Raw genomic sequence first — 19,326 nt, forward strand, 5'->3', positions numbered from 1 at the left:
ATAATTCTTCTGGGAAAAACTTAAAAAAAAAATCTAAATCTTTAATCTCTAAAAGAAACTAAATTGTACTAACAACAAAAAAATTAAATCCCTGGAATTGAGTCCTCCCTTTACTTATTGACTAAAACTGATGTAAGTAAGTAAGAAAAACGTCTTCTCACAAAAAGAAAGCATGATTGGTGCTATATTATTTATAATTTATTACTTACAAAAATAACTTGAGCTTTCTCATTATAACAATTCAGTAAATCCTCCCCTAGAAGCCAAAAGACTTAGACACTTATGATTTTTACTGAGAAACTTTTAAAAATACCTAAGCCATAATATTTTTAACATTCAAAATGTTTAAAAAATTCAGAAGGCGAAACTTTAAATCATCTTTAAAACGTACAGTGAAATTTGTTATGTGGTCAAGTATCAACTACTTGAAGTAACATCAGATGACAATGTATTTGCAAATAATTTCAAATCCTAATTGATAAATAGTATAATTATTTAATGTTCAGGTAATTTTGTAGATTACCAAACTATATGACAATGTTGGTAGACTGTACATTTTCCAAACTATAAGAACATATCCCGCGTCCTCTGTTTTAACACCCAAGGGAAATTCTTTCTACATTGATGAAAAGTGATTTTATTATAAATTTTCAGAAAATTTTTCTAATGTACCGAGATTTCATATGAAATAGAAGTTATTTTTATTTTTTTTATAAAACAGCAAGTATGAACCCAATGTAGAAATCTGATATTAGACAATTCCTTTGGCAGAAAACATTTAATTATAAAGAGGTCTTAAAATAAATACAACCCATAAGATCACGGAAAAGAAAGAAAAATAACAACCCTGTTATTTCCTATTAACACCAAAAATACCATCTTAGTACACAGATTTAATAACATTTTTATACTATTAACAAGCTGCAACACAAAATTCATTATACAGTGTGGCCAAAATAAAATTGTTTTTAATTTATGAGGGAGAAGAAACTCCTGGATGTATAAAATTTCACAGATAAATGCCAATATACACGATTTATATACATGTCGCATGTTATATTATTCCAAAACTACATTTGGTGAACCTAATTAGCTGATCCCAATTTAGTGGGTGTGCAGTATTTATACGAGTTCAAAGACTTATGCAGAGTTAAGCTTTTACAATTCAGATCACAATTATACATGAAATATTTACACAAACATTAAAATAACCTTATTAAATACTGTTTGGGAGGGAAAAATGTAAGATTTTCGATATATATGCAAACATTATCAAGAGCAGCTTTATAAATGCTTTTTATGTTTTTTCTTTAAAGAATAGAAGATTCATTTCCCAAAAAATAAGGTACCATTTTAGAATTTTTTATAAGTGTATAATTGAATTCACATGGAAGGAAAATACTGGATGAAATAAAGAATATGAGACATTCAAGGTTAAAACACTTTCAGTTACTTATATCTGAAATAAGACAATGACAGAAACTGGGCTTTCAAATACTGTTGTTTTTTCCTTTAAATGTAGACCAAGTAGTATATAGACTATTTTATTTTAGGACACAGTTTCTTTGAAAAGAGAACATACTTGTAATTAAATTTCTGTAAATAGATAAATGACAAAAATTTCCAGAGCACTGTCTTCAAATGAATTCTTAGCAGAAAGATTAAGGGTTCTCTTTAAAAAACAATTTAGAAATCTTGCTCCCAGGCAAGTAACTTCACTTATGTCCTTTGTTTTTTCCCAGTCTAAGTACCGTGTATCTGTAAGCATATATATTCGCCATCTTCTATTTTGTGTTATCTAGAAAGTTGGTAGATGATGCAGTAGTGTATGAATTTTTAGGAGAAAACAATCCCTACTGGTTTACTACCTAATTCCTATAGTATGTGGAATCTATTAGCACTGTAAACTAATTTATAAAATGTAGGCTTCAGAAAAACTGTCTTGATAGCTTCCCTATCAATCCATTGCCTGCTATTATCCCACAGGCTCAGAATTATCTCTGAAAGGAATGGCCAAATTTCTCAACAGCCTGGCATAGCAATGGTACTTGAATTACCTCTTTAAAGAAACAACACATCTATTAAAAAAACACTCATTATTCATGCTTGGGATATATCACATCAAATTACGAGGAATGTCTCATGGCTCAAATTCACAAGCAATCCGTAAAAAGAAAATGCAGCATCTCTGCACACCACACTTCAAGAAGGAAAAGAAGTGGACCTTATTATTTTCATTAGAGAATGGCCAAAGTCACTTTAGAAGGTCATTAGTGGCAATTCTAAATACAAGGGAGCCTTATAAGGAAAATGTTTGTCTTCAGGGAATGGAAATGTTTTGTGGGGCATTCCTTAGCCCACAGCTGGCATGACAGGGGACTAGCTAAATGCTTTATCACACATCTGCATTTATATGGTCTTCCCCGTTAATAACAGAAAACATTTTTGTTCCTTCCAAATTGCTCTTGCTTCTATAGACAATTATATGCTAATTATTACTCAACATAACAGAGAGCAAAACTGACAGTACTGCAAACACAACTGCAATTTAAGGAGCCAAAGAAATATGCTGGCAAGCTAAATGCTCACCCAAAAAGAAGTCTGCCTTTTGAAGTAATGGTTTGTGGCGAACACTGAAAAAAATAAGCAGACACAAAAAAATAGTCAAAGGTTTTGGTGCTCTCCCAATTATCATGATGTTTTAGGGATAAAGAGTGGTTTCTTTAAAGCAAAAATGTAATACTCCTATCTCATGCTGTTTTGTGTCATAAGGCTACTTACTGGGTGTCCAGATTTGTGTAGATTTGAAAGTAAGACAAAATTAACTGGAAGCTACCTGAAGCTGCCTTTGATCAGAAGTTGGACTTAAAACAAACTGGATTGAAAAAGTCCTTTCATGGCCTAGCAGAGTAAGTTTTTGTGCTTTATTTATTCATGGTTCGTTTGAGTTGAGAAAAAAAATTTTTTTTCTTTTAATATTTTCAGGTTAGAATCACAAGGGTCAAGTAACACACATATGAAGGCTTTCAAGAAAATGCTTGGTTTGTTCTAAAGAAGAGGCTGCTGATGGTAATTTGTTTGCTGCTGTGCAACTGAATGAGCTGGAACTGCCACTGGAAAGCCGGCCAGTTGTGGCAAACTGGAAGCAGCGTTCTGGTAAGATGACATATCCACAGACATCCCCATCTGCTGTGTATAAGCAGCTGTACCAGTAGCTGCCTGAAGGTTAGAGTTCTGGTTCATGTAAGTAGGGTTGGAAACAGTGTCTTGTCCAGTGCTACAAACAAAATTTTAAAGAGAAAACCATATTTACTTTGCATTATCTAGGTCATGATCAGAGATCAGTCATCATGAAACCATAAAAATGCCTTTTTTATCTTTTAAAGTTTATATAATAATTACTCCAACTGTCCAACACTGTTAATATAATTTTTATATTTGGTGAGAAGAAAGTACTCATAAAAGAAACAAAAGATAAGATTATAAGGCCTATTTAATTTTGTTTTCTCCAAAATCTCCTACTGCAAATATTTAAAAACCTTTTGAGGAGATGCAGATTGTGCTTCTCACAGTGGTATCGTTGGCCAGGCTACAATGAGCACAGAACCACCCAAAGTACACCTGCGGACCGTATTCTCCCTTCTCGCAGCTCTCAATCCAGCCCGGAGACCACCTCTTTTCCTCACATGCTCTATACTTTCCTTTGATAGGGCACTTTCAAAGCTGCCCCTGGTAACTTAACCTGAATCTCTACATAAAAATAATAAAGGCAGGGAGAACAGTGTAATCCACATAGGACCCTGAATCTACCCTCAAGATAGTCTTGACCTATAGTTTACTTATTAACACTACACCAAAACAAAAAAACAAGTTGAAAAATTACACCAAATTGCAGAACTTCTGCTTATTCCTATAATTACTATAACATACATTTTTTAAAAAAAGATATATAATTTCAAATTATACCAAATACACTGTTTATGAGGATTAATGTCTATACCTCTCCAGTTTTTTTCCTCCATAATTTCTAGTGTCAAACAGAATCACAAAATTTTACATTTTAACTGAACTAAACACCAATGTGAACAGGTTTAATTAATTTTTGGATAATATCTAAAATTTACACTCATGTAATTTGGGTGGGAAAACCTTAAAGATCATCTACCATGACTATATTGAATGAACATTTTATATGGTTAAGCAGTTAATAGAAAGCAATATTTAAAAATCATTTTCAGAACAGAAGTGTTAGTATAAAAAATTAGGCCACAGGAGTGCCTGGGTGGCTCAGTCAGTTAAGCATCAGACTCTTCATTTAGGCTCAGGTCATGATCTCAGGGTCGTGAACGGAGCCCCACATCTGGCTCCAAGCCCAGCATGGAGTGTACCTGAGATTCTCTCTCTCCCTCTGCCCCTCCCCTCCAGTGCTCTCTCGCTCTCCAAAAAAAAAAAAAAAAATTAGACCACAGATTCCACAGCTCAAATGCACTTGGGAATCAAGTAAAGTTTTGATACTCAGGAGTGCCTGCAGATAAATATGCCTGGGACTACTTTGCTAGGCTGATTACAGCACTGTGCTAAGTGTATCATGGGCTTGGTCCCTGTAAGGGACAGTTAGCTTTAGTTTGTCCCAGAGACCCAGACTATAAGCCATGTCTGGGCAACCATTTTAGTAGAGGTAGTAAAGCTAAGAGCATTATGGACGTCATGGCATTGGGAATGAGAAGTTCTACAACTTCATCTCAATTATTATTATTATAAAAAGAAAAGTCAATTTATTCTCATGAAATTCTGTGAAAATTTAGTGTATATAATTACAAAATTAACACAGCTCCCAAAAACTTACCTTAAATATGGAGTCTGTGCAGGCTGTGTTGTCACCGAGGAACTGACATTTGGAGGCAGAGATCTCAGTGGACCAATCTGATCTGGTCCTAGGCTGTAGCTTTGGGCAACAGTGACTTGGTGAATGCTTTGACCCATATAGTTTCCACCATGTGACTGAACTGGGTATGTCTATTAACCAAAGAGAAAAAGTTGACTCACTGATTTCCCAAACACCTATCTAACAATATATTTAATACTTCAAGAGACTTAAATAAAATTAAATGTTATAGTTCTTTGGGGAGCAATCTGGTTCTACCAATCCATCCACCCTAGTACAAAAAGTGGAGAGCTTCCAAATCACAGTGCCAAATCTATGGAAATTTATGATTTACTTGATTGTTCTTTTATTTTGCAGGAGGTGGCATATTTTTAAGCAGCAGGCTGGAATCCAGCCAGGTTGCCTATTACTCAGTAACATGTCTTGCTGCAAAGCCCCAGGAAACTACATACTCCCTTGAAGGGCAGTCCATCATCACTTCGAGTCACCAACACAATGACAACCTTCTTCACCCCTATCCCAGGATGACTTATTCAACTCCTTCCTAAGAATGAAACTTGGGAGAATAAGAATAAATGGTATCAGGGCAGGGTGCAGACCTTCTCTGGCAAGGTCTCCTTTATTTTCTGCCTTTACAACAAATAGGAAAAAAGTAAAGAAGATTTTTTGGTAAAGGAGATGTATCCTCAGGAAACAGCAAAATGGTCTAAGTTTCTTTGGATATTTTACGTGCCCTACCTAATGTTCAGGGTAATATCTCCTTTAAGAACAAGATCTACTATCTGCCTACCAATATAACAATGCAAACACTTATTAAGTATCATACAGTAACTATCATCACTCCAGTTTTAAACAAAGCTATTTGTAAAGCAAAGACCATGGAGGGGCACCTAGGTGGCTCAGTCAGGGTCCTGGGATTGAGGCCCATGTCAGGCTCCCTGGTCAGTGGGAAGCCTGCTTCTCCCTCTCCCTCTGCTGCTCCCCCACTTGTGTTCTCTCTCTGTCAAATTAAATAAAATCTTAAAAAAAAAGACCATGGACATGAAAATTTAGCATGCTGAAGTGCCAAATCAACTTTAAGGTAGTTGCAATCATATCACCTCCTTGGCCAACATGTACCAACCCACTGACAACAGGCTGAGCCTGGGAATGGACCTCTTCTGCAGTGCAGGGTTCCTGAGTAGACTTCACAGATTTAACTCATGGTGTGTTACTCCAACATTTTTAGGACGGAATTTTTTTTCTAATTAGAATAGGATCTTTGAATATTTCAAATGCTGTTATGCATGAATAGTATATATAGAAGTTATGTGAAGAATCAGACAGAAAGCTAACTTTTTAGAAACCTGAGTTATGCTTAGCAAAACAGATTATAAATAGTATGCAACTAAACACAAAAACCTGACATAGGAATGACAAATAACCCTTTAGAGACACACAAAGAAGCAAATATAACAGTTCTATCATTCAATGGAGGAGACACTTCTATTTTATTCCACTTTCACAGTAGCCGCAAATAAACTCACTGAAAACAGAAGCAATACTGAATAAACCCCAGCTATCTTTTGCACCCAGAAATCCTTTCTACCCTCATATGTAATGCTTCTTTTCACCATTTTCCAAAAGTTCGGGACGTGGCATATTTGATAAATGCATCTTGTCTGATGTGACAGTTACCATAGAAACTCTTCTTTTTTACTTAACAATTATGTCGTGTCAAGTCATCTAGCTTATGCACCCACATTCTATCTTTTCTCCTTGGTGTCTCCTTCACACACTCCTTTACATATCAGTTCTCATAAATTAACATGAATTTTGTTCGTCCAAATTCATTCTGAATTCAATTGCTAACTGGCTGAAATTTGAAAAAGGCTTTGGAATACTTGATAGTGATAAATGTAAGTATTCCCTTCAGCAGGAAGCACAGAGAAGGTGTAAAGTCCCAGGAAAAGAGGCTATTCATTAATGGCTTCTGGACCCTGAACTCACAGGCCTGCATCACATCCTTGTTGTGCTTGAATTCTTAACAATTTAAGTCACATCAAAGAAAAAATATATAGCATGATCTGAGGACAAAAGAAGTTCACTAACTAATAAGCCTTTTACTAATCATGTAAGTCAAAGAAATCTTGACAGAAATTTTTATTTGTGTTTTTAAGATTTTATTTATTTATTTAACTGACAGAGAGACACAGAGAGAGAGGGAACACAAGCAGGGGAAGTGGGAGAGGGAGAAGCAGACTTCCCGCGGAGCAGGGAGCCCCTTGCGGGGCTCGATCACAGGACCCTGGAATCATGACCTGAGCCGAAGGCAGTCCCTTAACTCACTGAGCCACCCAGGCGCCCCATTGACAGAAATTTTTAAAAGAAATGTTAAATCTTGCTTGTTGAGCAACAGGAACAGCATCGGTACCTCATCTAGAGGACTTTCAATAGGTCAGGCACTGTCCTAAATTAGAGGACTTGAACATTTTACTTAAAGGATTTATGCTTTATATTTACAAAAGCAAATGAAGAACCGGAACTCCCATCATCTATTTAATGGTCTCTTTGTTCATGTTAAAAATGAACTAAAATTATTTGTAAAATAGCCATATCTAATTTGTCCTGGTGAATGCTAATTGTTTAGCCCATATTTGGACCATCAAAGATGAATTTTATGATTTTATTCATGGACCATAGAAATTTTAATACTAAGCTTTAAAACATTTTTTTGAATTTAAAACTTTTTTCTAATTTTGAAAAATGTTCTCAAAAATATGCTCACCTGCATTGGAACCCCAGCTGATGAAGGTGGGTAATGTGCTGGAGGATGGAGCTTTGAATAGACTGGATATACTGGTGCTTCATTCACCAACTTGTTATATAGTTCCAGGGCTTCCAAGACTTTTACATTCAATTCAGACAATTCTGAATGCTTCCTGATAGAGAAGAAAAGCACTTTAATATTCTTCAATGCTTTTAAGCATGCATTTAGGAGCATAAATTACTTTTTAAATTTAGCACATTTTCTATTCATATTTTAAAAGGTTCTTTATATACAATGAAAGAATATTCACCATGGGAAAATGGGAGGAGGAATTCCTTAATTCTCATAATAACTAGGCTGATAGGACTTCATAATATTAGGGAAAGTCCCTTCCACACCTCATAAAAATTCAGTCAATTCGTAATTTTGGTGCTAGGACAATTCTGTTTCACATATTATAGGCTTCTGTTGAAAACTCAATTACAAAGCAAAATAATTTCTCAATTTTGGAAGAGCCCAAGCCTTAATTAAAATCTAAGTAGAAGAAAGCACTCAGGCAAGGTCAGGAGCCTGCTTTGAAGCACGATATGACTGAAATAAAAACACACACTCATAAACAAAATCATACTTTTTCATTTGCTTATGTACATTAAAGAATCAAATGAAAAAAATCTTAATAATTATCCTAGAAAATGCAAATAAAAACAATGAAAACATAAACTAGTCCCTATTGTTCTTGTTTTTTGGTTTCTTTTGAGAAGGTGAGTGAAATCAGATACTTTGTTGTATAAATAACAAATCCAAATAAGAGCATTTTTCAAATTTGCCCAAGGAACTCCAGAGCAAATCCTTCTGACTTCGTACAATTTTGTCTATTCCCCTGGGGAGTAATAAAGAACTCCCACTGCAACTGACAAGTTCATACCAGTTAAATGTCCACTTCATGTGGCACCCACGGCCTGTTTATTAAATGTAGCTCTTTTTATATACACACAGAGAGGCTCAAAAGATAAGCAACAGAGGCCGACGACCAGACACAGGACTACCAAATAAATGACCTGGACTGAATCCTATCAAGACTTGTCACCTTTCCTCTATAATGTTTCCTTTATAATGTTATGTCTGAAACAAACAAAAAGGTGCTATTTCCTCTCTTGCATGTATGACTATATAAAGCAGGTCAAACTCTATTTTCAGAGTATCATTTGTAAACCACAGAGAAAGCTTCAGAAATTAGTGTCCATGCTAACAAAGGTGTGACTAAGAAATGACCACAGGCATTTGGTCCACATAACCCAGTATACTGATGAAACACCAGAACGCAGAAATCACCTTCAAAGATTCGAGACATAACCCCAAAACAATTAAAAAATTTTTACTGAACTGTGCCCAAACACAATACTAGCACAAAGAAAATGGAGCAGAAGGTGTAGTTTTCTCCTTCAAAGAGACTTCAATCTATTAGGGAGACAAAGCTAAGCACATGGAAAACAGCAAGCAATATAAGATGGCATATAATTGAATCCAAATTTATATGAAATAGGTAAGGAACAGAAGAGTTTAGAAAAGTAGACTAGTTTGGGTGGTGGCAGACTGAAAAGGCTTTATGAAGAAGCTGGGACTTAAACTGGCACCTGAGGAAGGATGGATAGGCCCAAGCAAAAAAGGAAGACTAAGTCAGGTCAGTAGGACAGTGTGAATTAAGACAGGCAAAAGGAATGAGAAGGGTACACAATGGAAGAATGAAAAGGGCAATTTCATCAAGGTGGTAGAAAACGATTTTTGGAGGGCAGTAGGAAATAAGATTAGAATAGTCTGGAACAGGGACTCAATCGGTCAAGCATCTGACTCTTGATTTCGGCTCAGGTCATGATCTCAGGATAGTGAGATCCAGCCCTGCGACTATCAGAAAAAAAAAGAAGAATCTGAAACATTGTTAAGTTCAGACCATGGATCTCTCTTCAATACATCTATCTAAACTTTCTTGGAGTCTATTACATGTTTGCCCAATATAATTTCTTAGTGTGATAAATGCTAAAAAATCTCATCCCAAACAATGACGACAGAAAATAAATGTAAATTTTTTTTTCTGACAGCAAAGTTGTTTTTCTTATTAGGAAAAACAAATCGATGATGACCCATTCAAGGGAAAAAATGGTATTTTATTCATTTCGGAATGCTTGACAAGGAATAAATAGTCAATAAAAATTTGTTGAAGAACAGCAAGCATTTTCCAGAATAGGAGCTGCATCTGTAGTCAGTGGCCATGGAACAGAAAATGCCAGCTGGCCTACTCAGAAACAAATTGAAGAACTAACAAGTGAGCTGTGACTCAAAAAATTAACTCGTATCAGAAATGGTCACTCTGATTTTTAACTATGCTAGACCTGTTTCTTTGAAGATATTCTTTTTATCAACAAAAATAAGATTATACTATCATATCCTCTTTTTCATGACATAGTATAGTATCTTTCCATGTCAATAGATATTTATCATTGACAATGCTTTTTACTGTAGAATGTATAGAAGTGTAATTTTATCTTAAAAATCAATCTCACACTGAAAGACATTTTAGTTACTTCCAATTTTGTTGTTATAAATAATACTGTGAAGAATACTCAAAGAAGTAAATCTTTGCATATATCCTTATATATTTAGTATGGGCCTGAATTTGCTGGGTTAAAGGATATGGACTATTTTTAAGATCCAGAAAGGTTTATAATAATTGTACTCCTAGCCACACTCCTAAGGTAATACTGACGTTTTTCTTTCTAATCATTTCCAGTTTGATTATTCACTGACCATCAATATCCTTGCACTGAAACCACAGTAAATGTATATGTAGATATTTAATGCTTTCTCCAAAATAAGAATATGAAACTACATTTCATTTCATTAATTTTTGAAAGGGATTTGTTTTTCATTTCTGTAGAAAATATAAAGGATTTATAAAAAAACATCTTATGGAAAAAGATTATAATCTTCGGTGACTAGAAAAAATCTTGCTGCTACTACCCTTCTCTGGCAAAGGCAGATACGAAGTAAAGTAATTCCTGTTCTTCTTGTGCGGGTTTTTTTTTTTTTTTTAAGAGTTTATTTGACAGAAAGTATGAGAGAGAGAGAACAAGCAGGGGGAACAGCAGAAGGAGAAGCAGGCTTCCCGCTGAGCAGGGAGCCCGATTCAGGGCTCGATCCAGGACCCCGGGATCATGACCTGAGCCCAACGCATTTCACTTAACTGACTGAGCCGCCCAGGTGCCCCATCTTCTTGTGAGGTTTGATACAGTAGTTCAATAAATAGAATCTAGAAAGGGATGATGATGGAACACTAAAGCCTTATCCTTGTCTTCCATTCACTATGGCTTCTCCCTGTAACTTCAAACAGGAAGCTGAAGAACCAGAAAAGTCAAAAATAAATGAAAAGCTCAAAATGCTGAGTCTATCCTTCAGTGCTGCTGCTTTTTCTAAGGAAGAGTAAGATTATGTGGGATAAGGAAATTAAAAACACAAGAGAAATACAGAAATACAAGGAAGAAAAATGAGGAGAGGTATGTGTATTGGATTTAGCTTCACAAACACAAGGGAAATTTTTTTTTCTTTTTTTTTTTTTTGAAGATTTTATTCATCCATTTGACAGAGAAACAGTGAGAGAGGGAACACAAGCAAGGGGAGTGGGAGAGGGAGAAGCAGGCTTCCCGCTGAGCAAGGAGCCCGATGCAGGGCCTGATCCTAGGACCCTGGGATCATGACCTGAGCCAAAGGCAGATGCTTAACGAATGAGTCACCCAGGTGCCCCAACACAAGGAAATTTCATTTGAAAGTTTTACAAATACTACTTCTCATCACATAACAAGACCCCAGTTTTCATTCTGTGCTCTCTATTCAGCTTTATTCCTCATTACTCATTATCCCTCAGTTCCAGCCCAAGTAAGAAAATGAAGACTGGTACCGTAATAGCAAGAGCCCATGATTCTAGGTATATTATACTGCCACAGGGGAAAAAATGCTACCAAAATAAAAAGTACCAGCTTGCTATTTGTTTGTAAGAGTTCTGGAAACTGAGAGACAATTTCAACAGATTGAACAGTTCCACAAAACTTCTTAAAGTTCTGCCAAAAAACAAGTAATCCATAAGAAAACTATACTTGTTGGGGTGCCTGGGTGGCTTAAGCATCTGACTCTTGGTTTCAGCTCAAGTCATGATCTTGCTGTCCCAAGACTGAGCCCCACATCAGGCTCTGTGCTCAGTGCAGAGTCTGCTTCGATTCTTTCTCCCTCTCCCTCCAGCTCATGTGCTCTCTGTCTCAAACAAATAAATAAAATCTTTAAAAAAAGAAAGAAAGAAAACTATACTTGTTATTCCCTGCACAAAGAATCTCACCTATCAATCTCTTCAAGTTTTTCATCTATCATTGGGCCCATCTGTTGGCAGATATCTGTAAATACAAAAATAATTTTGAACCTTGAAACTTAAACCAGTTCAAATCAATTTCAACAATTTTTAACAATGGAGCACACCGATATGCAACACCATGCATAATACAAAGAAAATGAGGTTTATGTTAGAGAAAGGACTATAAAAGACCTAATTTTAATACTATTCAGCACCAATATTAATATCTGTGACCAAAGGCAAAATCAAAATCAAAAGAGAAATCTGACCATGTTCTCTGAAGTACTAAGTTTACGACTGTGAATCTGGAGCTATCGCGAAAACTATTATTAGCTAAGTAAATGAACTTGAGTCACAGTATATAAAATATATAATTGTGTACAGATTACATACGAACATTTTTCAAGGACCTAAGCCATTTTAAAATTAAATATTTTGTGTTATTTCCAAATGTAAACACTGATAAAATGAATAGTGTAGTATCCTGTATTCATAACCAGTTTCTTCTATAAAAAGATTTAAGATTTATCCATTTATCAGAGATTTTTCTCCCAAAGGATTAAAAAAAGGCAAAAAAACATTTGTTTCAAATTTCTTGGGGATTGAAAGGACATATCAGCATGCATCAAATGACTACATTACAAAGTTAACACCGATCATGTGTAATTTTGCCCTTTAAAATCATGATACAAGAGAATTATAAGAAAAATAAGAATTTCTAACACTTTGACTCAATTAATTTAATACGCTCTTATTCTTAATTCTGTCCTTTTTTGGATTGCAACTCTCTTCAGCCAATATCACTAGTGGGCTTACAGAAAAATAAAGACTTCCTTCTTGAACATGATAGGCAGGTTTATAACAACATCTTCCAAGTTATGTGTTTACTATTTTATTACACTAGTCTGTTTCCCACCAGAGATCTCTAATTTCTAGAAGCAAACACAAGGCAGAAAGACATTTAAGACATTATAAATAGCTAAAATATTAAATGACATTAAAGTAATCTCTAAGGCTCACTAAGTACCTTCTAAATCCAAGAGGTCTTGGGAGTCTGGTTTTGAATCTGTTGGATCTATACTCTGGAGTACCTGCAGGGCTCTATCCATCTTATCCTAAAAAAGTAAATGGACACTTAGAAACTCAAAAGCTTTCATTTCAATGACCATAAAAATTACTCTTTCCAAGCATTCTCAAGGATAATAGATTTTAAAAGTATTGATAGTTTAACTATTAAACAAAAGAAAAACTCTACCTCATCTATATAAACAGGCTCAGGCTCTGATTTCTTAATTTCCTCCTCCTCATCATCAATTACATTCAATTTGTCCACAGCTGCTATGGAAACAAAGTAAACTTTAAGTTCCTCAGCATTTACTTTGGTATTTTAGTCACTAATATGTAAGTAGCCTGTGATTATCCGTAAGAAAAAAAAGGAAACCCTTTAGTCATCACATTTCATAATTAATATACGTTATTACATATGTTCATTCATTCATACCACAAACATTTATTAGCCCTTACTATGTGCCAGGCATTGGAAATACATCAGTGAATAAAACAGCAAGAATCTCTGCCTTGATGGAACTTACCTTCTAGTGGAACAAGTGAGCAATATTAACGGGAACTGTCATTCTACGCATTTTCTGAAAAACTGAGTGTTACCACTAGGGTGAATATATAAGACAGTAGAGTGTAATCTGAACAGCTAAATTCAGAGTTAAATATATGAGGCTCCTTCTACACTTTCCTTGCTATAAAAATGAATTTCCCAAGGCGCGCCTGGGTGGCTCAGTCGTAAAGCGTCTACCTGGGGCTCAGGTCATGATCCCGGGGTCCTGGGATCCCGCCCCGCATCGGGCTCCCTGCTCAGCAGGAAGCCTGCTTCTCCCTCTCCTACTTCCCGTTTGTGTTCCCTCTCTCACTGTGTCTCTCTCTGTCAAATAAATAAATAAAAAATCTTAAAAAAAAAATATTTCCCAAATGAACAAAAAAATACTCGATTTCATCTTCAAAATGAAAAAAAAAAAAAATACTCAATTTCAACCTAACTTTGATTAATAGTTTTAAAGCAACAGAAAACAAAAAAACCCCACCTTTCATAAACAGGTTGAAAAATAATTTATAAATGTACATATCCAGAAAACAATTTAATGTTCACTGGCGTGTTGCTGTAATGTACTATATTTTAATAAAGTAAATTTTGATAAAAAATAAAATTACAATAAAAATCTACCTTGCCTCTAATCCAAAAATCTGTTTGCTCTCCAGGCCACGTGAGAGCCTTCAATGAAGACATCGTGTTCTGTCTGAAAAGTACTTAAGGTTTCCAATAAAATGTATACCCCTCAGGAAAAAAAAACTCTATAACCAAAGGATTTTCAAGTCCCAACAGTTAGCCACTTACTTCAAATATTTGGCTAACTTTCAAACAGGTCCTAAGGAGCAGAGCTCAACATAACATGAGGATATACTGAAAAGCCAGAATAGTTTTTACTTTTAAAACCACAGCTCAGGTGCTCTAGCCTATCCCAAGGGGTAATTTCTATAAAGGATCCCCTGAGCATGGTCTTACGAAGTTATTAAAAACAGCGTCTCCAACTTTCACAACTACTTAGAGAGTCAGACTAGAGGAATAAAAAGTATAAATACTGGCAAAGTACTCAGTCTTTAAATGAGTCTTTAAGTCTCTCAAGTTTACTTTAACTGAATGCCTCAGTCCACCCATACAAAGATGTTCCCCACAATGCACAAAGCTTTCACAATTTAAGTTTTTTCTCTAACACTGATAATACAAACTAGCACTGACATGTCCTGCAGTAAGTCAGTATAAGTACATCTAAGAGCAGACTGGCTGACTTCAGAATCATGGCTCTATCACCTACTAGCCACATAAACCCTCAGCCTCAGTTTCCTTATCTGTAAAATGGGGTAACAGAAAAACCTATCTCAAGAGTTATGAGGATTAAATGAAATAGTGCAAGCCAATGACTTTGCAAAATACCTGATAAATGAATACTCAAACACCAGTGAACTATATTATTTCCGATCATGAGCATCATTAGTAATACTATTAGCTGTTCTTTACACTCAGCAACCCCCACCTTTCTGCCTGCATAACAAATGGAAGCTTTCTCTGCATGGTTGACAGCAGAAGATCTGAAGCAGGAACCCACTGTCTTAATTATACTGTTTTATTATTGCTTCAAGTTCCCTAGGATCAAATCAAGGTGAGGAAAAATTTAAAATTTAGGAGTACTCCTAACCCTTGTAATCACACTTGGCACTTGTCAACCAGCCCCCACCCCGCCACCTACTCCCTTTGGTACTGTGGTTCAGTGATGAATAAAACCAATATTCTTTATACTGAAGATTCAAACTGCCTCTTAAACCATAATTAGGTTGAATTAAATATCTACATGGTCATCACAGATTGTTTTATGCCTTTTATGGAATTATGCACATTAATTCTCAGAGTTTAAAATAAAATCATAAAAAAATTAATTCTTGGAATTGACTTGGAATAAGTTAACCCTTTAATTTGGTAAGAAATTAAACTGTACTGTCTATAAATAATTTAAAACAGAGTAAAATGCCAATCTACTTTATATTCAAAATTGAACCAGGGCACCTGGCTGGTTCAGTCAGTAGAGCATGTGACTCTTGATCTCAGGGTCATGAGTTCGAGTCCCATGTTGGGCATAGAAATTACTTAAAAAAACAACAATAAAAAAATAACAAAACTGAACCATAAAACTCAAGTGTAAAAAACTTTAATAGATTTAATCTTCCCTAAAATTTAACTTACCTGCCTCAGACTCTATGTTTAAATTAGTTGTTACAAAATTAGATGGGAAGAGTCCTATTCCTCTGTGATTTTCTCCTTTCCACCAATTGGCATCACTGAAAATACAGTACAAAAATGTCATTTGTTCTTCTACATTTCAAGTACATTAGCAGCAAGAGGAATTAAAATAAAAATTAAATTTAGCCTACTCTGAAAATACTAGTTCATATCCAACTATATTTAAAAGCAGTTCTTAATAAAAGATACAGAAAACCACAAATAAAGCAAACATCCACATTCCCGTATTTAAATTTAGAACGAATTAACAAGTCATAGCTGATTTGGGGCTTTAAAAAAAAATTATCAACAACCCCAAGTCCCAACCCCACATCCAACCTACCAAACCATTACCTAAAGCTGGTATGTAGCCTTCCTATGAGTGTATTTTTATTTGTTTACATACACCTATGGCAAAGTTTATATATATATATATATATATTAATCATTATAGATTTTTACATTTTATATGTTAATATTTTCATATCTTGTTTATCCCTTTTTTTTTTTTAAAGATTTTATTCATTTATTTGACGGAGAGAGACACAGCAAGAGAGGGAACACAAGCAGGAGGAGTGGGAGAGGGAGAAGCAGGATTCCTGTGGAGCAAGGAGCCCGATGTGGGGCTCGATCCCAGGACCCTGGGAGCATGACCTGAGCCGAAGGCAGCCACTTTACCAACTGAGCCACCCAGGCGCCCCTTGTTTATCCCTTTTAAAGACCCATCATCCGAATACAGCATATTTGATTTATCCATCCCCATACAGATGGACACTTAAATATTTCCAGTCTTTCACTTTATAAAGACTGGTGTAATGATTATTCTAGATTCTAGGGCACACAAGCAACAATACTTTAGGTTACTCACAGATGTGGACTTGCTGGGCCTCAGGATAAAAACATTTTCCATTTTACCAAATACTGCCAAATAGTCTTCTTAAGTGCTTATGGCAATGCACCATCTTCCTTCCCTCAGCAGCATGTGAGAATGTCATTTTCCCTCATGCTTGTTAACTGTCCAAGCAACACTTGATATCAGACAGGAGAGAGATCATATCTCAAGGCTATGCTCATTTGCACTTCCTGAGCATCCACATGTTTTGCCGGTCATTCAGAATGCCTCTTCTATGAACTACTCGTTCATGTTTTCTGTCCACTTTTCTTTTCCACTGGGCTATTTATCTCTTTTCATGGATCTGTAGTTCTTTATATATTCTGGATAGCAACTGTTTGTCTGAATCATGCAAATACCTTCTCTCAAACTGTCACTTGTCTTTTAACATATGTTCATAGTTTCTTTTACTGCATGGTGTTTTTTGTTCCATGTAATCAAATTTTAGCATTCTTTTATGGTTTATAGTTTTCTTAAAAGAAATCTTTCTCGGGTGCCTGGGTGACTCCGTTGTTAAGCGTCTGCCTTCGGCTCAGGTCATGATCTCAGGGTCCTGGGATCGAGTCCCACACTGGGCTCCCCGCTCAGCAGGAAGCCTGCTTCTCCCTCTCCCACTCCCCCTGCTTGTGTTCCTGCTCTCGCTATCTCTGTCTCTGTCAAATAAATAAATAAAAATCTTAAAAAAAAAAAAAAAAGAAATCTTTCTCTATCCCTAAACTCCCAAATCTGTTTTCTAATATACTTAATAGTTTTAGGTTTTCTTTCTTATCTCTCCCCCATGTTTAAGTCTTCTTTTTTTCTTAAAGATTCATTTATTTTAGAGACAGAGAGTGCATGTGTGTGCAAGCACGGGGAGGGGCAGAGGGAGAGGGAAAGAGAATCTCAAGCAGACTCTGCATTGAGCGTGGAGCCTGACACACAGAGCTCGATCCCACAATCCTTAGATCATGACCTAAGCAGAAACCAAGAGTTGGAGGCTTAATCGACTGAGCCACCCAGGCACCCCACCCCATGTTTTTTAATTCATTTGAAATGAAACCATATGTACTACGTGAAACTGAATTAAAGTTTTATTTGTACTGTATAAAGAGCCATTCATCCCGGCAAAAATTTATTGAATAGTACATCGTTTTTTCTACTGATTTAGGATATCCTATCTTTCAAACAGCAGGCTGCTATCTGTTCATGGGCAGATGGATCTGGATTCCATTCTGTTGAACTATCTATATACTTATTTACTACAGCTTATTAATAGGCCTTGATACTTGGCAGGGAAAGTACCTTCTCTTGCATACTTTCATATTTCCATATTAATGTTAAAATTAAAACGTTTTCAAGGTCTCTGAAAATAAGTCCTATTGGGATTTTAATTAGAAATGCACTGAATTTATGCATTAATATGGGAAAAATGAAATCTTTACAACATTAAAGTTTTCTTCACCATGAATACGGTATCTCCCTCCATTTATATTTAATATATTTGAGGGGCGCCTGGGTGGTGCATTCAGTTGAGCATCTGACTCTTGGTTTCAGCTCAGGTCATGATCTCAGGGTCCTGGGATCCAGTCCCGTAATGGGCTCCACACTCAGCACAGAGTCGGCTTGGGGTTCTCTCCCCCTTTCCCTCTGCCCGTCCTGCTCGTGCTCTCTCTCAAATAAATAAATCTTAAAAAAATAAACATACTATATATACTTATATTTCTTTATATCTTTCAAAGAATTCTGTAACTTTCTCCATAAAGTCCTCACATATCTTTATTAGATTTATCCCTAGATCATTTATAATTATTACTAATGAGAATGGCAATTTTTTTCTATTACATTTTCTAAATAGCTGTGATTAAAATACCCACTGATTTTTGTATGTTGAGCTTGTATCCAACAACCCTGATGAACTCTTACCAATTTTAATAGTTTGTCCATTGAGTCCCTTGGATCTTCTATATGGACAATCATAGAATCTAGAAATGATAATTTTGTCTATTCCTTTCCAAAAATTTGACTTATTGAATAGACATTCCTAAAAATGAAACTTCAGGATGAATTAACTCCTAGGACTCTGAAACATCATTTCATTTAAAAAGTACCACAAAGATGTGAGCTATATATCACCCAAATTCTTAAAACCAGAAAATAATTGATGTATTGACAATTCTTATGTCTGCAGATATCTATATAAAATGAGAAATTCTCTTACGTGCTTTTTTAAATTAAACATTCCATTTTAAAAAGGACAGCTGAACTCAGAGGAATTTTTATATAAAACCAGAAAACCCAACCTGTGAAATGGACACGTGGGTTTTATTTGAACCTATCAACAATTTTATCTGTAGCCTTCTCCAGTGGTCCTACTAATGTAAGATTATTTCCCTCCCAACCACTACTACAAACTCCCTGATGAAGCATAAAAGTAGGCAAAACAACCAAATGCCATGTCAAAGCATGACGACTCCTTCCTAGCCCTAATCCAGCTCTATCTACATTCTCTCCATGGACAATCTGTTGATTCTTTGGAATGTTAATGACACAAAGTACTGTTCAATTTTAAATTTCTAAATTAAGG

At 35.5% G+C, this 19,326-nt stretch overlaps 1 protein-coding gene across 4 annotated transcripts in view; it reads right to left on the reverse strand.

Annotated features, from left to right (window-relative positions):
- Nucleotides 1–759: 759 nt before the first annotated feature.
- STAM2 (signal transducing adaptor molecule 2) overlaps nt 760–19,326 on the reverse strand; it is a 45,806-nt gene continuing 27,239 nt past the window's right edge. For 3 of the 4 annotated variants that reach the window (XM_078070791.1, XM_036074677.2, XM_078070790.1), the window contains 7 exons: nt 15,836–15,930; nt 13,283–13,365; nt 13,055–13,142; nt 12,016–12,070; nt 7,653–7,806; nt 4,847–5,016; nt 760–3,277 (listed from right to left, as the gene is read on the reverse strand). In XM_078070791.1, coding sequence (XP_077926917.1) covers nt 3,049–3,277; nt 4,847–5,016; nt 7,653–7,806; nt 12,016–12,070; nt 13,055–13,142; nt 13,283–13,365; nt 15,836–15,930 — 874 coding nt within the window. In that variant the 3' untranslated portion in view covers nt 760–3,048. The remainder of the gene's footprint in view (nt 3,278–4,846; nt 5,017–7,652; nt 7,807–12,015; nt 12,071–13,054; nt 13,143–13,282; nt 13,366–15,835; nt 15,931–19,326) is intronic. The other variant, XM_078070789.1, reaches the window with a different exon arrangement.

The sequence above is a fragment of the Halichoerus grypus genome, chromosome 4 (assembly GCF_964656455.1).
Source record: "Halichoerus grypus chromosome 4, mHalGry1.hap1.1, whole genome shotgun sequence".
Taxonomy (NCBI): Eukaryota; Metazoa; Chordata; class Mammalia; order Carnivora; family Phocidae; genus Halichoerus; species Halichoerus grypus.